Source organism: Wallemia ichthyophaga, assembly GCF_000400465.1.
Source record: "Wallemia ichthyophaga EXF-994 unplaced genomic scaffold scaffold5, whole genome shotgun sequence".
Classification (NCBI taxonomy): Eukaryota; Fungi; Basidiomycota; class Wallemiomycetes; order Wallemiales; family Wallemiaceae; genus Wallemia; species Wallemia ichthyophaga.
The window spans coordinates 1-23605 of record NW_008806278.1 but is presented as its reverse complement, the minus strand read 5'-3'; the positions used below and the strand labels follow the sequence as shown (position 1 = coordinate 23605).

The 23605-nt window shown below is 47.0% G+C and overlaps 13 protein-coding genes across 13 annotated transcripts; 9 read left to right on the top strand and 4 right to left on the bottom strand.

Moving 5' to 3' along the window:
• Positions 1-112: 112 nt before the first annotated feature.
• J056_003551 (uncharacterized protein) lies at positions 113-736 on the bottom strand (the record flags this gene model as incomplete). Its single annotated transcript, XM_009268767.1, has 1 exon — positions 113-736. One exon carries the CDS (start codon positions 734-736, stop codon positions 113-115), a length of 624 nt encoding a protein of 207 aa, XP_009267042.1.
• Positions 737-782: 46 nt separating this feature from the next.
• Positions 783-3686, top strand: J056_003550 (Cutinase transcription factor 1 alpha; the record flags this gene model as incomplete). The annotated part of the gene is made up of 3 exons (XM_009268766.1): positions 783-879; positions 1049-1141; positions 1198-3686. The coding sequence occupies 3 exons, from the start codon at positions 783-785 to the stop codon at positions 3684-3686; spliced, it is 2679 nt and encodes an 892-aa protein (XP_009267041.1).
• Positions 3687-3859: 173 nt separating this feature from the next.
• On the top strand, positions 3860-5347 carry J056_003549 (uncharacterized protein; the record flags this gene model as incomplete). The annotated part of the gene is made up of 3 exons (XM_009268765.1): positions 3860-5147; positions 5195-5254; positions 5310-5347. The coding sequence occupies 3 exons, from the start codon at positions 3860-3862 to the stop codon at positions 5345-5347; spliced, it is 1386 nt and encodes a 461-aa protein (XP_009267040.1).
• A 104-nt stretch (positions 5348-5451) lies between these two features.
• On the bottom strand, positions 5452-7703 carry J056_003548 (Breast carcinoma-amplified sequence 3-like protein; the record flags this gene model as incomplete). The annotated part of the gene is made up of 3 exons (XM_009268764.1): positions 5452-7384; positions 7431-7619; positions 7663-7703. 3 exons carry the CDS (start codon positions 7701-7703, stop codon positions 5452-5454), a joined length of 2163 nt encoding a protein of 720 aa, XP_009267039.1.
• Positions 7704-7847: 144 nt separating this feature from the next.
• Positions 7848-9938, top strand: J056_003547 (Lysophospholipase 1; the record flags this gene model as incomplete). The annotated part of the gene is made up of 3 exons (XM_009268763.1): positions 7848-8243; positions 8304-8611; positions 8660-9938. 3 exons carry the CDS (start codon positions 7848-7850, stop codon positions 9936-9938), a joined length of 1983 nt encoding a protein of 660 aa, XP_009267038.1.
• Positions 9939-10443: 505 nt separating this feature from the next.
• Positions 10444-12589, top strand: J056_003546 (Lysophospholipase 1; the record flags this gene model as incomplete). The annotated part of the gene is made up of 4 exons (XM_009268762.1): positions 10444-10815; positions 10882-11189; positions 11238-11800; positions 11847-12589. 4 exons carry the CDS (start codon positions 10444-10446, stop codon positions 12587-12589), a joined length of 1986 nt encoding a protein of 661 aa, XP_009267037.1.
• A 200-nt stretch (positions 12590-12789) lies between these two features.
• On the top strand, positions 12790-14194 carry J056_003545 (uncharacterized protein; the record flags this gene model as incomplete). Its single annotated transcript, XM_009268761.1, has 2 exons — positions 12790-12955; positions 13008-14194. The coding sequence occupies 2 exons, from the start codon at positions 12790-12792 to the stop codon at positions 14192-14194; spliced, it is 1353 nt and encodes a 450-aa protein (XP_009267036.1).
• Positions 14195-14470: 276 nt separating this feature from the next.
• Positions 14471-15415, bottom strand: J056_003544 (putative NADH pyrophosphatase; the record flags this gene model as incomplete). The annotated part of the gene is made up of 2 exons (XM_009268760.1): positions 14471-14640; positions 14689-15415. 2 exons carry the CDS (start codon positions 15413-15415, stop codon positions 14471-14473), a joined length of 897 nt encoding a protein of 298 aa, XP_009267035.1.
• A 199-nt stretch (positions 15416-15614) lies between these two features.
• On the top strand, positions 15615-17172 carry J056_003543 (Transcription factor tau subunit sfc1; the record flags this gene model as incomplete). Its single annotated transcript, XM_009268759.1, has 2 exons — positions 15615-15906; positions 15953-17172. 2 exons carry the CDS (start codon positions 15615-15617, stop codon positions 17170-17172), a joined length of 1512 nt encoding a protein of 503 aa, XP_009267034.1.
• A 56-nt stretch (positions 17173-17228) lies between these two features.
• Positions 17229-19571, top strand: J056_003542 (Serine/threonine-protein kinase sck1; the record flags this gene model as incomplete). Its single annotated transcript, XM_009268758.1, has 3 exons — positions 17229-17403; positions 17450-18813; positions 18858-19571. The coding sequence occupies 3 exons, from the start codon at positions 17229-17231 to the stop codon at positions 19569-19571; spliced, it is 2253 nt and encodes a 750-aa protein (XP_009267033.1).
• Positions 19572-19727: 156 nt separating this feature from the next.
• Positions 19728-20459, bottom strand: J056_003541 (uncharacterized protein; the record flags this gene model as incomplete). The annotated part of the gene is made up of 5 exons (XM_009268757.1): positions 19728-19853; positions 19907-19989; positions 20039-20082; positions 20132-20361; positions 20403-20459. The coding sequence occupies 5 exons, from the start codon at positions 20457-20459 to the stop codon at positions 19728-19730; spliced, it is 540 nt and encodes a 179-aa protein (XP_009267032.1).
• Positions 20460-20483: 24 nt separating this feature from the next.
• Positions 20484-22508, top strand: J056_003540 (Vacuolar protein sorting-associated protein 52-like protein; the record flags this gene model as incomplete). The annotated part of the gene is made up of 6 exons (XM_009268756.1): positions 20484-20519; positions 20567-20729; positions 20771-21162; positions 21210-21605; positions 21654-22391; positions 22440-22508. The coding sequence occupies 6 exons, from the start codon at positions 20484-20486 to the stop codon at positions 22506-22508; spliced, it is 1794 nt and encodes a 597-aa protein (XP_009267031.1).
• Positions 22509-22720: 212 nt separating this feature from the next.
• J056_003539 (uncharacterized protein) lies at positions 22721-23284 on the top strand (the record flags this gene model as incomplete). Its single annotated transcript, XM_009268755.1, has 2 exons — positions 22721-23011; positions 23057-23284. 2 exons carry the CDS (start codon positions 22721-22723, stop codon positions 23282-23284), a joined length of 519 nt encoding a protein of 172 aa, XP_009267030.1.
• Between the last annotated feature and the right edge of the window lie 321 nt (positions 23285-23605).

The following is a 23605-nucleotide window of genomic DNA, read 5'->3' as shown; positions in this document are numbered from 1 at the left end:
CGTAGTAGTTAAAGCGGCAACATGCCATTATATCCATCTGATTATGACGTAATCGGGATACTTGTAATTTTAAAATTAAAAATCAATTTGGTATAAACACGACTCATTTATTCTACTTGAGGAATTTTGGTGCAGGCAACTCATCTGGTGCAGGTGAATTATGAAATGCTGCACCTGCGTATGGATTTGTATTTGTATTTGTATTTGGATTATCCGTATGTGGTCTTCTATTATATGGCTTATTTGGCGTGTTTGTGCTTCTTGTCAATTGTATTTGCTGCCAATTCAACCCTGAAATCCCATCACTGGCTGATTTCGTGCGCTGTTTCCCTTTTGTTTTCTTTCTAGGTGTTGTGGATGAGGATGGGGCTGTAGGTGGTGCTGCTGATACACCTGATACCCCCGCTCCAGCTCCAGGTAACGTCTGCAACACCTCCTGCCAGTTATACGGTTCATTCCTCCTTTGCTGCTGGTTATTCACTGGCATATCCCAGTTTATCTGACTTGATTTCGCAGGTACACTCTGAGGCTGCCTTCTATTCCCACGCCTATTTGGAGTTTTTGTTGGAGTCTTTGTAGGAGTCTTTGTCGGTGTCTGCGTCGTCTGCGTCCTTGTCCCTGCAACCCCCTCTCCATCCCTCTCCGCCTTCAATCCTCCAACCTGCACACTCCCCTCCTCCTCATCTTCGATCTCTGAAATTAATTTCTGTCTATTCGATTTTCTGTGCTGGCTCATCACTGTATCAATTCAACCTTGATCCATTACAACCATTATCTAAACGATGGATGAATATAATAATTTAGATTTAAATAATTATCTAAACAACCCTAATAACAATCCTAATCCTATTGACAAACATCGCAAGAGATCTTCAAAAGGTGCGTTGTCTTTTCATTGAGAATGCTGATCTTGCTAATCTCATCTCATCTCCATCTCCCATCTCTTATCTCCCATCTCTTATCTCCCATCTCTTATCTCTCAATTACTCCATTTCTCTCATCTTCCCATTATTCAACACCCATTTCCCACCTCTCTACACCCACGCAGCCTGCTTACACTGCCGCAAAATTAAATCAAAATGCTCACGACCGAACAACGCTGCAGATGGCCCTTGTGAAAATTGCCTAAATGCCAGAGTTGGTACGTCATCGCTGATTAAGCACTCGATTTTTTTATTCACAGCGATGATGATACAGAGTGCATCTTCCAAGGTGCAACTAAAAAGAGAGGCCCTCCTAAAGGCTATATAGACAGCTTATCTGATAAGCTTGGCAGGTTAGAGGTGGTCTTGGCTAATCTCATTGAATTACCCGGTTCAACGCACGTTATCAATTCAATCACACAAAATGACCCAATTACAAAGGATATTGTACAGGGAGTTCTGGGTGCTGGTTTGACTGGTTCTGGGGGTTTCGGGGGCTCTGCTCATTCTGCTTCTTCTGGCCCTTCTGCTCCCTCGGGTCCTTCTCCCACTCTCCCCGCTGACTCTAGCTACATACAATCCACCCACACTCAAAGAAGACGTTTAGACGACTACCCTTCTTTCCCCAACCACTCCACGCAACTTCCCTCTATCACCCACATCGATGACTCCATCGCTGACTCCATCGGTCAGCTTTCCATCGATGAAAACGAAAATATTCGCTACCATGGTAAAGCTTCCGGCCTTCACCTCATCACAAACAATAGGCGCCACCAACAAGGCATTTGGAATTTCCCTGCTCCCGGCATCTGGCCAGCCAGCCATGAACTTAAAAAGCTCAGTCAAACCGAGGTGGTCGAGTTGAGTGGTGCCAAGCTATGTCTCCCTGACATGCAAGTCCAGGAAAAGCTAATCGAACTCTACTTCTCTTACGTCCATCCTGTTCTCCCCATCATCCACAAATCCTGGTTTTTGCAAAATTTCAATCTGTCTCAGCAATCGTCTCCTCACAACCCAGACGTCCCCGACGAATCCTTCCCCACTCTCCTCCTTCTCTGTGTATTCGGTGTGGCTTCTCGTTACAGCGCTGTCAACAACCCCGACTACCCTGCTCTCTGGGCAGCCGGTACCTTATACATAGAGCGAGCGAGAGAAATCACCCACCTCGATCACCCAAACTCGCGTCTCTCCAGCGTACAAGCATTCCTACTTCTCACTTACAGGAGTGTTGGTTTGGGTGATATGAAGAGTGCATGGATGTTCCTCGGACACGCTGTGCGCATGGCTGAAGACTTAGGCTTGCACAGAGACGTCAGTCATTTCCACCCTAACGGACGCATTCGCTTGAGTGACGTTGAAGTAGAAGCACGGAAGCGGACATGGCACGGCTGTGTTATTCTCGACACGTACATCTCCTCCTACATCGGCAGACCGACGGCTATACGTGGGAGAGATTACGACACGCGCGAGTGCAAAGAAGATGAGATAGAGGAGACCGAAGCCTGGATGCCGATCGAAGCGCATGTGACGTGCAGTCGAGATGCGTGCGATCTAAATGACCAGGACCATCCGTTTAATTGGACAGTTCCACAGACGAGCTATGCTTTGTCATGTTTCAATCACTTCAGCCGACTATCAGCGCTCGAGAACAGCATACTCGAGCACTGCTACTCGATCAAGCACGGTAGCGGAGACAGTATAGGGATGCTCTCAGAGCTGCACCAGCGCGTCGATCAGTGGTCCATCGATCTCCCACGCCATCTCAAATACACTGCATCCTCGCAGCACCTTCCTCCTCCGCACGTCCTCACGCTACACACTGCTTTCCATTGCACTCTCATCCTACTCCACCGCCCTTACGTCACCACTCCATCGCCTTACCCTTCGCACCAGATTATGAGCATGGCGGCTAACTCCATTACCTCTATTGTCAACTCGCTTAACACGCGACACGACTTTCTCAACAAAGCTCCCAGTCTTCTTATATACCACATCTTCACTGCGGGTATTACTCACTGCTTCAACCTCCAGTATCCAGATATCGCTCCAGTTGCGCGGCGCAACTTGCGAAGAACGATGGAAGCGCTCAAGGCTATGGTGATCACATGGCCAGCTGCTGGCCGGGCGTACGACATGCTAATGGATGTGTACGACATACAGCGGGCGGAGGATGAAGAGGGTGAGCGTGAGGGTGAGCATGGAGAATCATCACACGAACACGCACATGCACCCGGCCCACGCGGCATCAAGCGGATGCTGATGGAGAGTGCCGAGGCACAGGGCGTGCCTATCGGCGTCGGCTGGAATGACGTCTTCCCGTGCCCTACCGAACCTATACAGCCGCAGGTGCCGAATAGACATCCTGGCGTGAATGTATTGAGTAGTGAACTGTCGGATATTACGGCTGATGGGATCTTTCCTTCGCCTTATTTTATGGGTCTGGAAGAGACTCAAGGGGAGACGTCGGGGGTGGTGTCGGGGTCAGGGTCTCAGCCAGTAATGCAGCCACACTCACACTCTCATTCACACCCTAATACACACACACACGCACAATCACGTCCTTCTCCACCCGTTATGCACCTCCCCAATGTACAGCATTTGCAGCATGTCCAGCACCTTTCTCATACTCCCCACACTCCACACACTCCTCACCTCCCAGTCACCCACCCAACACACTTGGGCCAGCTCCACTATTCTCACGCTCCAGCCCCAATGCGCAGTCAAGGCGCTCAGCTCTATGGCGACTCAGCGTGGCAGCTGTGAAGATGTAAAAGTAAAATCATGTATATTTATCAATCACCTTGCATCGGTTGTGAAAAACAGATAATAGAGAAATATCGGAACAGAGTGCACGTGAGGGAATGACAATTGACGTCAGCGGAATTATACGAGTCGAGTCACTCTTTCACGGACGACGACGACGATTAATTCAAGAAATGTCAGCCAGCAGTGCATTCTACAATATCACGCCCAAGATGTGGAACAAGCTGCTCCACTTCTCAAGTTTCCCACAGTCGGGTATATCACTACAGCAGATGGTTATGTTCGGATCTAATCCGTCACAGGGGACGTTGTTGCGAGCTGGCAATTTCCTTTCGGAAGAGCTGCCAATAAGATTAGCGCACCGCTGCGTTGAGCTGAACACGCTACCGAACGAACTCTCGGAGATGCCCAGTATAAGGAAGGTGCTGGGTTGGTATGCGCACTCGTTCGACGAGCTCGTACACTTCCCTCAGCCGAATATTCCGCCAGATGTGCGCGCGCAATTGTTCGCTCCGACCAACAGACGCGCCGACCGACTTCCCGAAGCGAGTCCGAATCTAGCGCAGCTGGAAGATGAGAACACGCCGGGTCCAGTGAGTGGGAGTGGGAGCGGGAATGGTATTGGTAACGGCAACGGGAATACCAACGGCAATAACGCCGCACAAACTACACACAAATACCGTCGCATCCCCATCGAATCCCGCTACCATGCTCACACACCCGATCTCGAATGGCCACCTTCTGTCGCGCACTACAACGAAAGCTTCACGCGGTTGCTCGAGGGTATAAAACGGCGACACGATAGCGTCGTACCGACTATAGCGCAAGGAGTGCTAGAGTACAAACAACATCAGCGCAGTGCGGGTGGTGTCGACACTGATATTCAGTCATTCCTAGATCGCTTTTACATGTCGCGCATTGGTATACGTTTCCTCATTGGCCAGCATGTCGCTCTCAACGCTCTCACTCCTCACCACCCTGATTACGTAGGCATCATATGCAAGAGGACGAATGTGCGCGATGTTTGCGATGAAGCGATCGACAATGCTCGCTTTATTGCTGAGGATCATTACGCTCTCTTCAAACCGCCACAGGTTCAGCTCATCTGCCCTCCCAATCTTGAAATTTCGTACGTTCCTGGACACCTCAACCACATCGTCTTTGAGATTATCAAAAACTCCCTTCGAGCTGTGATCGAGCGCTTCGGAGTGGATGCCGAAGATCAGATGCCACCTATTAAGGTGATTGTCGCAGCGGGGAATGAGGATATTACTATCAAGATCTCGGACGAGGGTGGTGGTATACCGCGCAGCGCTATCCCGCTCATCTGGACGTATATGTACACTACCATGGAGGGATCGGCCCTTGATCCCGAATTCGAGCAATCGGGCAGCGACTATAAAGCTCCGATGGCCGGTCTTGGGTATGGCTTACCGTTATCGAGACTTTACGCACGCTATTGTGAGTTGTTGAGTGCATCATACTGTTTTCATCTCACCCTCCTTCAGTCGGTGGCGATCTGCGCCTTATCTCCATGGAAGGATATGGGACTGATGTGTATATTCATCGTGAGTAGATTGCATGCTGTTTCGATAACTAAACTAATACTCACACTTCCCACAGTCAACCGCTTATCCTCTAGTGCAGAACCTCTGCAGTAGTTGGAAATGTACTATATCTATGTATTGTTTGTTATCCAAGAATGCGCGCGTGTGTGTGTGTGCGCTTGCGCGCAAGAATTAAGACACAAAATGGCTGCTCCCTCTCACTCCCCCTCCCCTTCCTCCTCATCGTCGACCAGCCCAACAACAAAGCGGTCAGCTTCTTCAGACGCTTCCTTTGCCTCTTTGTACACCCTCACATCACCCTCTACGGATGCAGTATCATTGTCTTCCGTGTCTCCGCCCGCCACAGCCTCAGGACTGCCGAACGTGGATGAGATTCTACTATAAGAGCCCTTGATTATTTTTCTCAATGTGTGCTGATCAGGCAGTGACAAGCTGCTTTTATAATTGACGCCGTTGGGCAGAGCCGGGATGATGTGATGGATAGACGAGGGGTCGATGGTGTATTCGATGGTGCTTTCTATGTCTTTTTCTATGTCATTATCGTTACTGTCCTTCTTCTCGTCATCGTTAGCCTTCTCCCTCTCCTTCCTTACCTCCACCTCCGGTCTTACTCTATACACATACGAGTGGCGTATCAATTCAGTCGCATCATCCGCATACCGCGCTAGTATATCCGTCGACGCTGCCCTGAATTCAATCTGTCGCGATGAGAATATACTACGCAAAGCCGATACGTCAAATGTCTCGATCTCGCCACGCGACATTTGGCAAATGGGGGGAGGGTTGCTGGGGTGTGAGATGGTGTGTGAAATATGCTGCTCCTTTGATGTCCCGTTTGATTCCTCTTGTGTGACCACGTCGCAAACCTTTCCCAGTGCGGCATGCACGGAGGGAGGTTTCTTTTGTGTCTGCATCTGCTTCTCGCTCAAGTCACCCCCCTCGCTCCAACTCAGTGTATAGTCGAGCTGCGCAAACTTGTCTCGGGCGCTGTCGGCGACATACACCACCAGACTGCCCTTGGCGGGTGTGTGCACATCTGCGAAAGCGAAAGCGACATCATAGGGGGAGCGTGTGGAGTGAGCCGAGTGCGTGGAGTGCATAGTGTGCATTGTGTGCCAACGCTGCCGATCCCCCTCGTCTGACCCACTGGGTCTTATTTTGACAATGCTGTTGAGGGTGGTAGAGAGGTGAGAGTGGGAGTGTGAGTGACTGCTCACCGCCCCCATGCTGATAGGCTCACCTGAGACATGCGCCTCAGTGACTCTCCCACCCGAGTTAGGGTTGAGAGGATATACATGTGTGGTACCCGTGTGCGTAGTGACACCTACCCACCTCTCGTTTCTGCTCCAAGATACATTCTGCACGCGCGCAGTCGTGTATCCCCGCCTCAGTGCATACCTGTGCCACACACAGTCGTAATCGCTGTCGTTTTCGCGCATATGCACGCCGATGAGCGGGCGTGGACGCAATTCGTAGATGTGGAACACGTGCGCATTGGTATCTGCTACCAAAACATTCCTGCTGCTAGGACTGAGCGAGATGTGTGATAGGGGGGAAAGCGACGAGTCGAATAGACCGACTGTGCGCTGAGTGGGTATGTCGAGCACTCGCACTACGTGTGTATGCTTGCTGTGGCGGTATAAGTCTTGAAACTGAACCTGAGCCTGAGAATGAGACTGAGGTGATGCACTCACACTCTCGCTCGGAACAGGCGCTGATCTGCTGTAGTAGGTGTTGCGCAGAGAGTCGAAAGTGTTGTGCCCACGTTTGTAGCCGGCTTCAATGTAGCTGGCGAGATGGGAGGCAATTTCGGCAGTGGAGTAGCTCGGCCTGTCTGCGTAATTGAGATTGTTAGCGGCGATAATACCCGAAGTGGAAGTGGGGTGGGGGTGGATATAGGCCAAGTATCTTTGGCAGAGGCTGTGGATGTGGGGGGCGGGTGACTCGAGCGTATGGAGCAGGTGCAAGTCGCGGCTCAAGATATGGATGTTTGTCGTGGTGGCTGCTGCAATGTAGCTATCGTAGGTATCCGTTGAAATGCAGGTGATGGGCGCGTCAAGCGTGGATTGATTGAGTGGGTGGAGCGTGGGTATGGCTACTTCCTGCAGCGTCGCTGGATCGGTGGCTGTGCTGATATCGCGTGAGCTGTCTATCATCACAACCACACTGAACCCACGATATAAAGAGAGAGCGGGACGAGTTGGCTGCGGCTGCGGCTAATGGCGTGCTGCTCTGGCATAGAAGCACTTTCTGGGGGTGGTGCGCGCCGTGCTCGTCGTGCTCGTCATGGACGCCGTGGAGGCGATAAGACCAATCGTCGTCATCGTCGTGCTGGCAGGGGAGATGAAACTGGAGGAGGATGTGTCTGCGTGGAATTAGAAAATAAAACAAAATATAAAAACCCGCACGTGAACTGATTGCTGCTGTCATTTGATATTTGTGATTTCATAGAAGATGGAGGAGGGCAAACAAGGCGCTTTAATTCGAAATTGTTGTGAATATTTGCATCCGATTAGTTAAGACGGTTATTCACACAGCTTAATAATTCTGTTTCTCTTGGCTGGCACTCGCCGTCTTTACGCACGACGGTGAAATGAAAATTGGAATACTGGGAGCAACAGCGGCAATAACACTGTCAACCACATCCAGCGCCTTCCCGAGTGCTCCCGAAGATCTCATCTCCCGCGGCATCATACACGCTGCACAGCAGAACACAATACACTCGAGAGACGAAGGAGATCTCTCATATGCACCTTACAACACTTCCTGCCCATCGGGAGTCACAGATTTCATCAGGACGGGACAGGCACTCTCCACCGACGAGACTGATTACATTAATTCACGCATGGAGAAGATCATCGACCCACTCACTGACTGGTTAAACGGCGCTGGTCTCTCATACGATATCAGCCAACTCACCTCAAATACCTCCAACGCTCCTAGACTCGGTTTGGCTGTGTCTGGAGGCGGCTATAGAGCCATGTTGGGCGTGAGTGCTCCTCCACGTGCCTCACGTGCCTTGCGTTCCTGAAGCTGACATAATATCCAGGGCGCCGGTTTTATCAGTGCACTCGACAACCGCAATTCCTCTCTTGATTTCGAGACTGCAGGTCTCCTCCAGTCTGCTGCTTATATGTCCGGCTTGTCGGGTGGTTCCTGGGCAGTCGGTGGTTTTGCCGCGCAGAACATGAAATCTGTCTGGGAGTGGATGCAAACTGCAAGACTCGACGAAAACATCTTCTACCCAGGCTTTCTCGACGCATTCAGCTACTTTTCCGACATCTTCAATGACGTCGACGCAAAGGAAAATGCTGGATTTGAGGTTCAATTGGCTGACTATTGGTCAAGGGCTTTGAGGTCGGTTTGGTGGTTTCTAAGTTTTCTTAATGTCTAAATTTCACCCAGCTACCATCTTCTCGCTGAACCAGAGAGCAAGTTCCCTGGCTATGGCAGGAACACTACCTTCTCTGGAGCTATTAGAGATGCAAGCACCTTCCAATCGACTTCCCCGAGTGTACAAGCACTTGAGCGCCAGCCTGATCAGATTATTGTTGGTCAGAATGCGAGTATATGGGAGATGACACCCCACTCCTTCGGGACATACGGCCCACTCGGAGGTGGTGCGCGTGATTCCAGTCCAAACGGCTTTATTGATATCGCTCTTGTCGGGACAAAGCTCCTCGACGGCCAACTAAATGGTACCGACCAGTGTGTCAATGGATTGGACAACTTTGGATTTGTTATTGGCACCTCAGCGACACTATTCAACCAGGGTGTTATACAAGCCCAGAGTTCCCTTTCCGGCTGGTCTGTTTTCCAAGATATAGCTGAAAATGTTCTCAGTGACTTCTCAGAATCGAAGAATGATGTTGCATCATGGCGGAACCCATTCTATGGCTGGATGAATGACACCAACAAGATTTCCAACGTATCCAATGTAGTCTTGGTAGATGGAGGAGAAGCTCTCGAGAACATACCACTCAATGCGCACATTAAACCAGAGCGTCAAGTCGATTTAGTTCTTGGCTTTGACGCTTCAGCTGACACCAGCTCGGGTTGGCCAAACGGCACTAGCATGTTTGCTACTTACAACCGTACTATCAACGACGACGACCAGATCTCATTTGCGAATGTACCAACACCAGAACAGTTCGTAGCGCAGGGCCTGAACACGCGTCCAACATTCTTTGGGTGTAACTCTTCCGATGTGACAAACTACAACGAATCCAGACACACACCAATCGTTGGTTACATTCCATCGTATCCGTACGTCTTTGAAAGTAATCAGAGCACATTCAAGCTGGAATATTCAGATGAGGAGTACATTGGCATGATAAATAATGGTGAGGCATCTACATCTCTCAATGGCTTAGTTAGCGATGGCGAGTGGAAGCGTTGTCTTGCATGTGCTCTCGTCGACAGAGCTAGAGAAAGGAACGGCGTAGATAGAAGCGCAGAGTGTCAGACTTGCTTCGATGACTGGTGCTGGAGTGGCGATCAAGTCGACACATCAGATGTCTCAGAATATGAGCCAGATATTAACAGCGTTCCTCAATTCGTTCAGGACAGATCAGATGGTGATGCTTTGATTCAAGCAACCAATGACTCTGCAAGCGCGCAAAATTTATTTTCCACCACAGTCCTCCTCGCTATGGCAGTGATTGTTGGTGCTGCGCTCCTTTAGTTCGTTGGACTGACTCTTATGGAAATTCTCATCTTATGAAACTATGGTTGTATAATCCTAGTACGAATACGTAGTATATCTATTTTACTCTTGTTATCTGAGCGATCTTGATATGTCTTATTTATTCTGTCACACATCGGACCGCTTGGCGCCAACAAAATCTGGTCCTGCTGCTATTTTTAGCCACCAAATGTACCTCTATTCACACTGCAGATAGAATGTGACTGTGCTCCATGCTGTGAGAGTGAGATTTCGCATGATTTACGTGTCAAATCCCTCAAGCGTGTTTTAAGATCTGCAGATCGCTGTGCCTTGAGAGCTGATTAGGTAAGCAAGGGGTTTTACACGGCAATATTTAGGTTAGAAAGTAATGCCAAGTAGATTTTCTTAGCTTCCAAATAACACCATGTGTACCTCCTCGCAACTCCGCTACCCCAATTTTTCACGGGACCATAAAATTCACCGAGATGACTTAGCGTCCTCATCTATATCCACAAAGACCGCAATGAAGTCTGCGATATTTGGCGCACTCACGCTGGCAGTGATCTCGAACGCTTTCCCTAGTCCGCCTTCCGATCTGGCCGCACGAGCCTTCAACCCAGCTCTCCACTCCAGGGATGAGGGTGATCTCTCATACGCACCTTACAACACTTCGTGCCCAGCGGGAGTCACAGACTTCATCAGGACGGGACAGGCACTCTCCGCCAATGAGACTGACTATATCAACGCACGTATGCAGAAGATCATCGATCCACTCACAGATTGGCTCGACAGCGCAAACCTCTCGTACGACATGGATAAACTTACAAGTAATTCCACAAATGCACCCAAACTCGGTATAGCTGTGTCTGGAGGAGGTTATCGTGCCATGTTGGGTGTAAGTGTGTTCTTTCACATATGCACCTTGCGTATTTCGCGTACCTCAGACTGACTTTATTTCCAGGGCGTTGGGTTTATAAATGCACTCGATAACCGCAATTCCTCGGTCGACTTTGAGACTGCTGGTCTCCTCCAGTCTGCCGCTTACATGTCTGGCCTCTCAGGCGGTTCCTGGGCAGTCGGCGGTTTTGCTGCGCAGGACATGAAGCCAACTTGGGAATGGATGGAGACTGCGAGACTTGACGAAAATATCTTTTATCCAGGATTTTTAGACAGTTTCAGTTATTTTTATGATATGTTTGAGGATATCGAGGATAAAAAACACGCTGGATTTGAAGTCGCTATATCGGACTATTGGGCGAGGGCTTTGAGGTCGGTTTGGTAGTTTCTAAGCTTTCTTAATGTCTAAATTTCACCCAGCTACCATCTTCTCGCTGAACCAGAGAGCAAGTTCCCTGGCTATGGCAGAAACACTACATTCTCTGGAGCCATTAGAGATGCAAGCACCTTCCAATCGAACGACATGCCCTACCCGATTGTACAAGCACTTGAGCGCCAGCCTGATCAGATTATTGTTGGTCAGAATGCGAGTATATGGGAGATGACACCCCACTCCTTCGGGACATACGGCCCACTCGGAGGTGGTGCGCGTGATTCCAGTCCAAACGGCTTTATTGATATCGCTCTTGTCGGGACAAAGCTCCTCGACGGCCAACTAAATGGTACCGACCAGTGTGTCAATGGATTGGACAACTTTGGATTTGTTATTGGCACCTCAGCGACACTATTCAACCAGGGCGTTATCAAAGCACAAGGCTCATTGTCTGGCTGGGACATCTTCCAAGACATGGCCGAAAGTGTTCTCAGTGACTTTTCAGAGACTAGAGACGATGTTGCACAATGGAGAAACCCATTCTATGGATGGAAAAACGACACCAACAAAATCAGCGATGCAGAAAATGTCGTTCTGATTGATGGTGGAGGTGGGTATTATTTCTCAAATGTTGTAATTACTAAGGCTGCGAACAGAAGCTCACGAGAACCTGCCACTGAATGCACACATCAAACCTGAACGACAAGTGGACTTGGCTATAGGCTTTGATGCAACGTCCAACACAAACAATGGATGGCCAAACGGCACTAGTCTATACGTCACTTACAATCGTACCATGCACGATGATGATCAAATCTCATTCGCGAATGTACCAACACCAGAACAGTTCGTAGCGCAGGGCCTGAACACGCGTCCAACATTCTTTGGGTGTAACTCTTCCGATGTGACAAACTACAACGAATCCAGACACACTCCAATCATTGCCTATATTCCAAATTACCCATATGTCGGAGCTGTCAATACGAGTTCTTTCAAATTGGAATATGATTGGGAAGAGGCTTCTACGCTTATGAAGAACGCTGAGGCATCTACGTCTCTCAACGGCTTAGTCAAGGATGGCGAATGGAAGCGCTGTCTCGCATGCGGTCTTGTTGATAGAGCTAGAGAAAGAAACGGCATAGACAGAAGTGAAGAGTGTCAGACTTGCTTCAACGACTGGTGTTGGAATGGTGAACAGGTCGACACGTCGGATGTGTCTAAGTATGAACCGGAAATCCCAAGCGTTCCTCAATTTGTGCAGGAAAGGTCAAATGAAGATCCTCTGATTCAACCAAATGAATCAGGAAAATCACAAACATTCTCTGGAAGCGCGCAAACTGTATTCTCATTTACGTTACTGCTCATATCTGTATCTCTTGCTGGTACTGCACTACTCTAGAGCACCGCTTGATTTAACGGTTTATTTCGTAATTTGTATAACTTCGTTTGCATCACATGCATTTAGATACATTCTGAGTCACAATATAATGTCAATAATTTTTCAGTTACAAACTTTTCAAGTGCTCCAGCAGCGTGCCTCTATAGTGGTTTTTCGCCACTTCGGCACACAACATATCTTGCACATCTACAGTCAACCTCATGAGGACATCTAAGGCGTCAGATTTACCTATTGATATTCTGCTGTCGATATTTAACCACCTTGATAAACGCACCACCGACACCCTCACCGATAAATATCGGAAATTGAACTACCAGCTATCAGCCGTCAACAAACATTGGAGTGAAGCGCTCACACATTCACATAGTGAGTTTTGGCTGCAGTGCAGATTCAATTACTTATCAACATCTTACGCAAGTCTACTCATCGGCCGTACTCAAACTCCAGAATGACGTGGATGCCCAGAGACTGAAGTCATGGATGGCTTCACCGCGCCTCAAGTCTAAGAAGACTGGACAGATATTCTTGATAATCGAGAATAAGGACATTTACAACAAACTATGCGAGGATAGCTACGGCTTGGTTGATTTGAATGTTTCAAGATTTAGCGTTGTATATCACATCAACACGAGAGAGGTCACACTGCCACGCAATCTTAACGCCAAATACTTATTCATTAACGGAGGCGATCAGGAGGCTATTTTACGCCCAGCCTGCTTTTCAAAAGAACTTCGCAGCAGTCTGAAACACATAATGCTAAATAATGTCTCTTTCGAGTTTTTCACTGGGCTTGATATGCTCAACTTCTGCTTCGAAAAGGTACAGAGCTTTGTTTACGACTTGAGTATTGAGTGGGTACGCGGACCATCAACGCTGGCGTTCATACTCCGCCTCATGCCAAATTTAAAGCTTCTCAAAGTAGATGCTCGTGAGCAGCGGATAACAAGATCTCCAAGAGAGTATCGTGAAGTAAACCTACCAGATTCAATGGACAGACTTGAAAGCCTAACGCTCAATCGCATTTACGCAGACATCAGCAATTGTCGATTAGCGAAACTTCGGAACTTGTGTTATTGGGGATTTGCCGATATTTCTCAATGGCACGGATTAGGAGATCAATTAAGAAACGTTCAGCTGCCTAGGTCAGTTTTCTCAGCTGATCATGATATTTTTGCGCCTGAGTTTCTCAGCAAGCTCAAGAATGTGCGCAAATTCAGCATAGAAGGATATTACTCGCCTGTTTTCTCAGATATGTTCAACAAAGGCCATTTCGACTTTGCTATGCCACTACTGGAGGAGCTAAACATCTGTAGCAGACGCCACAACATTAAGTTGGTAGCTTTGAACAGATTTATTAACTTACATTCAAAATTGCACACAGTCATTGCTTTGAAATGTAACGAATTACTCCCAAGTAAAATTTCAGCAAATCTAGAGAACTTTGTCGCACAAGATGACGATATACTAAGTATTTACGACGACATAGAGTATACCGAGATATTTGAAGCTACCGAGCTTCTCGATTTGGATATGAATGACGAGTTTGATGAGTACGAAAGGTACAATGAGTGGTATAGGGGGTGTGATGGTTTGGGTTTGTTTTAACATTGTGGGATGATTCGGTTGCAAATCAATAGCACCTCTCATTACTCAATCAGCGTATATACCTGTTAGGTCTTCTCAGAAGATTTTGATGTAAAACACGAAATTTCAAATTTACGTTTGTAATACACGTGTAGGTTACTAAAACGGAATACCATCAGAATTTACTACTTTCCACCACAAATGTGTGAACATTTTACCTATCCATATATGTACATTGAAAGAATCTAATTTTCAACATTAGTTTACCTCTTTTATGAGGAATACCAATTCAATCTATTAAATTGCGCTCTTTTTTTCAAAAGTAGCCAACCAGTTTCTAATCAGTTCACCTGCGATAGCATGCTTGTTTGGAACGAAGGGAACATTATCTGGTGGCTTATCACCAAGACTGATAGGCGAGCGCTTTACCATCTCCTCAACGTCTTCGCGTGTGAACCATCTAGCGTCTGTTTCATTGTTAATGATTTGTTTTACTACAACTTGCTCCAACACACCTTCCAATTCTCCGTCTAAGTCCGTTCTAGATATCTCATAGTTGCTGTTGACATCGGCGATTGCATAAAATCCAGTCATGAGTGAACTTGGATATGGCCATGGCTGGGAGGCGAAGTACTTCACGTCGAGAACACGCACGCAAGCCTCTTCATGCACCTCCCTGGCGACTGCCTCTTCAAATGTCTCACCAACCTCAACAAAACCAGCTAAGCAACTATACATACCACCGGCGTAGCGCTTGTTACGTCCGAGCAAAATAGCTGATCTGTCTGGAGACAAAACAGCCATAATGACAACAGGGTCTGTGCGTGGGTAGTGGTAGTTTTGAACGCCTTTCCAGCTATGTGATGGTTGATCCTGGTTATCAAACACAGAACTGCAACAGAGCTTCCAACCTGCCCAGCAGCTATAATTGAGTTTCCCAGAACCAGAATCGTACTTGTGTCGTAAATTCCAATCCACAATAGATCTCGCTTGGGCGATAATCTTTGAGTCGTGTAGATTGAGATAGCCAATCAAAGAGCGAGAATCGCGGAATTTTACGTCATGAGATTCGAAATGCTCCTTGGGGTAAGAAGAAGCGTCGAAACAAAAGTAAACAGTTCCTGAAGGCGTATATTGTGGATCATTTGCCTTCTGATCGATGCTTTCCTTCACGCCTAGCAACGCCACCACAGTTTTCGACTGCCTATAGCCTTCCAAAAAGCGCTGATTGATCTGGGACATGCCTTCACCGTAGTTATTGCTTCCAATATAAGGCTCTGCTTCGCTGTAAGGTATCGAAGCCAAGGTGTTATCCCCATTTCTAATCAATGGATTAAGATTATGCAGTGGAATAAACTTGGACTGCTTGAATACGCTGTTAAGGAAGCCATTGTTCCCTCTGAGCCAGCTTATCTTGTTCAATCCTCCTTCCATCTCTACGATGACGTTAACTCAATTGGAAGCAATCGAATTATTCGGTAGCGTCAGCGAGGAAGAAAAATTGCAATATTTGAGCATTTTTGGTGGCGTAGATATTATCAAAGATGCTTTCGATAAGCGCCTGCCGCTCTGCCTCGATATCAGCGTAAATAGCAGCATAACGGCGACGTACAGCGAAAGCAACAACTACGCACTGAGAATAAGGCGCAGAAGGAAGATGATCGAGGGTCAGTGGCATTACCAGTTCAAAGCGGAGATTATTGGCTCTATTCCTGTCACAGCCAAGTTCAGAGGTTGGTGGGGTTAGCGGGCGTAGCGTTTATAATTAACAGCGCGCAGAAATCGCAGATTTTACATCACATCTACCGCAGAAGGACTATTTGGATAACATCAACGAGAGAGTATTTTCCGACAATCTCAATGAAAGCATCCATGCACTTAGAAACATTCAATTGCCGAAAAATGGCGATCAAATTGAGTTTCTGGAGAGTCGTGTAAAAGGCAATCGTCTGAGGAAGGCGCGCGGCGAGAATATCGAGGGCTTAAACAGTCAACCGATAGGTCTCATTCAACCCCCTAAATTCTACAGAGCACAGACATTCAACAACTACCTATACCAGAGCAGATACAACCCTGAAAAGACTACAGGTGTTAACAAGGCCACTGGACAGACTTACGAGCGTCTCATCAGCAAAAATCGCGCAAAGGTTGACAGTGGTGATACAATCACTTGGGATCAATATCCAGCTCCTTCAGCACCTGTTAAGGAGGCGTCCGAGTTTATAGATACATACCCTAGGAAAGATGTGCTGCAGAGGCTTGAAAACCTTTTCAAAGAGAGGCCAGCGTGGTCGAGAGCATCGTTACTGAACCAATTTTCACCTCAGGATTCGCGATTTTTATTGAACCACAAGATATCAATGGCAGCTTACTCATACACATTCCAGTCGGGACCATTTGCAGATGTTATGTGTCGAATTAACTGGGATCCCAGATTAGATAGCGCAAATCGCATTTATCAACGTATCCAGACTCGTCTGGTAGGGGTGAGGGACCGCAAGCACAGGCAAACATTTACAAGCCGAGCAAGTACAGGAAACTCCGGTAAAGCTAATTCAGTTCCGCAATCAACTCCGGGGACAACAGCACCCGAAACGTCTCAGATGAAAGAACCAAGCGCAGAAAGCCACAAGTTTGATGGAAAGAATGTAACAGATGCTGCAAACTTCCAGCTATGTGATGTGACTGATGAAGATTGCTACAAGCTGATTCATGATGAACAAGGCCATATCGAGAATTTTGATTCAAACACCGGATTTTACACAGAAGAACAGCTAAATCTGATAAGAAGGGTAATTAAACGTAAGATGACAGTGCTTAAAGAAGAGAATCGTCAACTGACTCAAGAGGAACTTGACCAACTGCTTATTCCGGGAGGCGTTCACGACGATTCTGACGAGGAGCAGACGACGCAAACACCAGCGGCATCAAAGAGCACGCGTGAGAAAGCGCATAACCTTAGGCAGAGCATATTATCCACCAGTGTAAATTCCAAGTAATTTAATTTTGTACTCCATGGATAACTGAGATCACTCTCAATATTCGACAATCATCAATGGAGCAAATCAAGACGCCAGCGGCACCGACGACGCACCTGACGTCTAGTAAGAGTAACGCAGAGGATTCTGCGACGCCCAAGCCACGGTCTGCAAATTCGAGGCAGGAGCCAAATCCATTCGAGACGACGATCAAAGAGAGGCGGGAGAAAGAAATCAGCCAACATAATACAGGTAGGTTTGATGATTAAATAAAAATACTCCCTTACACTATATCCAGCTCCCCATTTATCTAGTTCAACCACGGCGACTTCAGCCACCACATCCGGCGCCAGTACACCGTTGACAAATACAAAGCCACCGTTCAAATCTCAATCCTCAAAGGATGTTCTTGGCAGTAAGGGATTGCTCACAGTCAAGGTTATGGAGGCGAGGAGACTCGCTGTGGTTGATAGCACAAAAGCACATTCATACGTAGTCGTCTCATTTGAAAACAATGAATTTGTTAGTAGAGAGCCAATCGGTGCAACAGAAGGCGTTGCCAGAGGTTTCCCCAAGAAGTTGGAATCCACTTTGAAAAGAACGCCATCATCCGGTGCTCGTACTCCTACAACTCCAGACCCTACCAACAAATCAAGCCCACCAGTCACCGGCGTTTTAGGTCAAAACGGAGATTCTCCGGTATGGAAGCATCAAGTCACTTTCGACGTTTCAAGAGAGGATTCCCCTCTTGAAATTGCTGTTTACGATAGAGATCGCTCAGCACCAAACGTTGCAGCCACTTTAAGCCCTTCAAATCAAACTGCGGATGAAAGTCTGGCTAACCTCACCATTGACCCCCAACCAGGTGAAGACGACAGCGTTGTACACTACTTGGGTTATGAGGGAGAGAAATACGTTGGTAGTAAGGAAATCCGTCCACACCTCGCTCCAGGTGCTGAAATCGATCACTGGTATGAGCTCTCCAGATTTGGCGATGATGGTAAAGAAATTACAACCGGTGAAATTCGTTTGCAGATATTATATGAACGCTTCGCCAATAAACATTCTCTCATTCCGAAAGACTTTGAATTTCTGAGATTGATCGGCAGAGGTACCTTTGGTAGAGTTTTCCAGGTTCGCAAGAAAGATACTAAGCGTATTTACGCCATGAAGGTTCTCTCTAAGAAGGAAATCATTGCAAAGAAAGAAGTTGCTCACACTATTGGAGAGCGTAAGATTCTGCAAGTATCGCTGGAGTGTCCATTCTTAGTTGGTTTGAAGTTCAGCTTCCAGACTGAAAAAGAGCTCTATTTTGTCACGGATTACAAATCTGGTGGTGAGCTTTTCTGGCATTTACAAAGAGAAGGCAGATTTAGCGAAGAAAGGGCAAGATTCTACATAGCCGAGCTCGTACTTGCACTCGAACACCTCCACAAATATGACATTGTTTACCGTGATCTTAAACCTGAAAATATCTTACTGGATGCAACTGGTCACGTTGCTTTATGTGACTTTGGATTATCAAAACCTGATTTACCAGCAGACCAACTCACTTCAACTTTCTGTGGAACAACAGAGTACCTTGCACCTGAGGTACTACTCAATGACGATGGATACTCCATGCTGGTTGACTTTTGGTCACTAGGAGTGTTGTTGTTTGAGGTATGTGAAAATATTGTGTTTGTTTGCTTACTAACGATTTTTAGATGTGTTGTGGTTGGTCACCATTTTATGCCGAAGATACACAACAAATGTACAAAAACATATGCTTCGGGAAGATTAGATTCCCAAAGGGAGTTATTGGAGATGAAGGAAAGCAATTTGTCAAAGGTCTTTTAAACAGAAACCCAGAACACAGGATGGGCAGCAAGAGAGACGCTGCAGAGCTTAAGGAAGATCCATTTTTCAAATCAATTGACTGGAATGCACTTGCCAACAGACAGGTCACCCCACCGTTCAAGCCGCTGGTTGAAAGTGATGAGAGTGTCGCCAACTTTGACACTGAGTTTACAGGTGCTGACATTAGAGAGCACGGTGTGCCTTGGGATGACGATGTTGCTGCTCCAGACAGAGTTGATGTGGATGGAAATGAGGAAGTCTTCAAGCCAGCACTTGGTTCTGGACATGGAACACCATCTGGTCAGCACGTGAATCGCGAGAGCCGTGAAAGCAACAAAGAGCCACGCAAATCATTCGATAAACAAACAGAAAGGCCGCATGTATCTGACGACAGGCCAAAAATTGACGAAAACCCGATACCTAACGAGAACAACCGCACTCACGATACTTTTAGAGGATTCACGTATACTGGCGAGAGAGAAGGCGAATGGGCGTCTCTTGAGCAACGGAGAAAAGCCAAAAAGGAGAACGTGTCTGAAGAGTTTGCACTTTCAGATGACGAGGAGATTGATGATAGCTAGAAGAGAATAGAAGGTTCGTAAAGGAAGTGTTTTAATAGAAGTGTTGCACACTTGGGATTCAATTTGTATTTTCTTATCAATCAAGTAGAAAATTGACGACAGCAATAATAAATGTACTACATTACAGAGTTGTTGAGGGAATGTTCTAGTATGAATCTACTTTGTTTCAACTTTAAGCGCTTCTCTCAGGGCTTTGTCGAGAGCGGGCGATAACTTCATGAAGCCATTGTCGCGTGTTGCTAATCTGTAAGTAGGCGTGCGCTCGTAAGTAGACGCATTGATCTATGAGGGTGTTGCATGAGAGTGTTGCGTACGTCTAGCTAGCATATACTCACCTTACCGCCACCTTCCACCAAAACCATGCCAAGATAGTCATCAGGGTCACCGGCTCTACCTAAAGTCTGAGGAGCGCGTTCATCTAGGTTTGCGCTATAAACAGATTGCTGGCAAGAGAGCATGCCACGCACCCATCACAGGTATCCAACCTTCACCTCTAAAAAAAGCGTCTTGACTGGAAATCGATGAGATTTGTTATTTGATAACGCACTCAATCAACTCACATAACGTGCTGATCTTTTGTAAAGTTATTCTGCACAACAGATTGTAGCAAATCGATGAATTCATCGTTTTGCTCGAGTGATTTGTAGAGTTCCGTTGAGACTGGGCTAGCAGTATTGACGTATCCACACACTAGCTTTTTTGGCGCGTTCTCTGGGAGCTTATCAAGCAAACTAACAGCCCAGCGTTCTGGTTGCTGCTGGTGATAGAAGACACCAGACATCTTCGAGTCCTACGAGCGTGAGATGAATACTGACAGCCCATTCGACCCACTTTGACCGTCTTGAGTCTGGCTACCGTTGTTGTTATCCCTCTCGTGAATCTGTTCATGGTGGTTAATCTCCAACAGCCAAGATGGATACAGCACCGACAGCGCCGATAGCGCCAGCTGTGCGTGGCATATAGCGTATTTTCCATTAATCTCATATCTCCATCAGCTCGACGCAATCTTCGACCCAGCGCCATCTCCAGCAATCAGGGAAGATGTGTCATACCAAGGCACTGACGAGGAATGGCAGTGCGTCATTGAAATGCTTAAACGTGACGATAGAGATATAGAAGATGTTTATGATTCTCTTAAGCGCACCGTCGATGACGAATGTGAGCTGCGTCGTAATCTTAAGATAACGCTGATCATCCAGTCCTGAGCACGGCAGCACAGACGATGGAATTGGATAGCTCTATCAAGCATTCCGTACAAGATACGGAAACACTCGCGAACTTCCTCTCCACATTCCAGCAATCTATGTTATCAACGAGTTCACAGATCAGCTCTTTACAGACGAAATCCATCGAAATAGACAATCAGTTGCACAAACAGAGAGCACAGGCAGCTGAAATCGATGGGCTACTCAAAGAGCTAATCATTCCTCCGCAACTCATCAACCTCATCATGAACCAGGAGCTAACAGATGTTGATGCTTGGATTAGCGGGTGTAAGAGCATCGAGGGCTTTCTGCGCTCAGTTGAGAAGCATCAGCATGTCAAAGCTAGAGTACAGTTGCAGAGTGTCTTACAGGCGCTCAAAACGAAGGTTTGTGGGGTGTTGACAGGTATGGGATGAGCTCAAAACATTTACAGGCTGCAGACAAGATACGTGGTAAACTATTTAGTCTGTTTGTGCCCTTCCAAGCCTCCGCGACGTCCAACATCGCGTTTCATCAGACAGCAGTGCTGTTTAAGTACGCGCCTTTGTACGCATTTCTCAAAAGACAAGAGCCACGGGCTGCTCATGAGGTTGAACGTGTCTATGCAAATGCCGCGAGAGGCTACTACGAGACGTGCTTGGTGAGATATACGAGAGAGGCGTTCAAGATCGAACCCAGATTCCAAGAGCTCGCAATCGGCAACTCGGCAAATGCATGGGAAAGCAACGAAGAGCCATATGAACTCGATAGTGTCAAGCAGCGACTCACTTACTCTACTTTGGATGGACCGTCAGTCTTTTTGGCATACCAGGCTGACGATCAGAACTTTGTGGGTTGAAAACAACGTGAGAGTGATTCTAACATAAGATTCTTATAGAAATTACCCCCTGAAGCAATCTTCAGAAGCTTATTGCTTGTCTTCATAGACAATGCGTGCTCAGAATTTGCATTCTGTGCTCGCTTCTTCGACGACTCGCTGCACTCATTATACCACGACAAAAGCATCAAACCTGGCGTCTTTCTCTCGGAGAAGGAGGTTGCCATTGCAAGCGAGCTAGGATCTCTTAAATCCACACAACACATCTGGAATCAAGTGTTTGAGACGGCATTTAATCAGATAAAAGGTGACTTACTCAAGATACCCACGGCGACCACCTTACCAAGCGCTATTTTTAGTATGATCAGAATAAACGACGAGGCACACCAGGTGTGCTTGAATAGGGGTTGTCTACCGGCAAGCAATCTCTGTGCAGGCTTGAGGATTTCGCTTTGGCCGCTGCTTCAGAAGGAGATGGATGCCAGAGTACTAGCCTTACAGACACTTGCTGAGGAAACCCAGGCGCCCTCCGCCAGTCTTCTCGGTACGGCTGGCAACTTTGTCAGCTCGTCGATGGGTTTTAGTGGAAAAAGAGTTAGCCCGGAACTGGCTGAGAAGGTCAGCAGGAGATACGCGACTCTGTACAGTTCATTAAAGGAGCTTTCTACATCTGATGATCAGATGATGATGCAATCAAACATCAAGAGATTGCGCTCGTTGGTGCAGAGTGTTATCGAGAAAGCAGCAGGCAGGAGCGAGAATGGAGATTGGCTAGCGAGCGCGTACTCGGCACTAGCTGTGAGTTTACGTAACTGAGTGTAATTTAATTTACTAACAGTTACGCAGTTGCAGACGCGCTCATTCGAGGATGAGAGGTCGTATTGGCTTGAAATGGCTTCTAAGCATAAGAAATAGATGTATAAATTTATATAGAAATTAAATTATAATTATAATAAAAAATATAACTACTACTACTGCCCGCGTCCGCCTTATCACGTGAGTGCAATCAGTGCACAGACCGCACAAAACACCCCTTCCGCTGAGAGCCACCCCAAAATAGCAAATGGTTGCTCCTTAGGAATCTACCACCACTGTCTTCTGGAATACCCGTTTTACAACCTAATAAAATGCAATTCTCAGTCCAGTCACTCGCTTTGGCAGCAATTGTCGCATCAGTCAGTGCCTCGTGCACACGCAACTACACCGTCAAGGGTGGTGAATATTGCGACCAGATTTCAGCTGATCAAGGCATCTCCACATACCAATTAGCCGCAACCAACTTTGACAAGATCAACGAAGAATGCACAAACCTCCAGAAGGGCGAGGAGCTTTGTCTCGGCTGGCCTGGCTCAGACTGCACAGAGACTTACGTTGTCAAGGAAAATGACACGTGCAATTCTATCGCGTACAACAACCAAGTAGGTCTACTTTACTTTTTGTAGTGTTTTACTAACTTGATTTAGATTAACACCACGGTTCTCTGGCTCAACAACCCCCAAATCGATGAACATTGCGGTAACGTATACGTCGACGAGGTTCTCTGCGTTCACAATGGCGTCAAAGTCCCTGATTACACCATGCCAGATTACGCACCTGTGCAATCCATTAACGACGTTGCCGACTGGGCCAGCCCTCCAGTAGCTAACATTATGCCGGTATCAAAGCCAGAGTGGGATGATTGCAGCGCTTAAGTGGACTCATACGCCCCGACTGACTGATTGATGTTTTACTCTCTTCAACAATACTCACTGGACTTTTATATCTTTCGTTACACGCTCTTTACACACTGGATTTGTGGTTTTTTCATATCATCCATGTCATTCGTTCTACTGAGAGTTCTATGCTTTGTTATGACATCATTCTCTTCTAATTTAATAATATGAGGCGGTATGTATCAAAATTAAGGACTAGCATCGGCGTACGGTGTTGGTTTCCGAACCCGATACGAATTTTCTAAGCAGACTTTGGTCTCTCAAAGTGTTAATGTTAAGGTTTTGTTAAGGTTTGGGCTT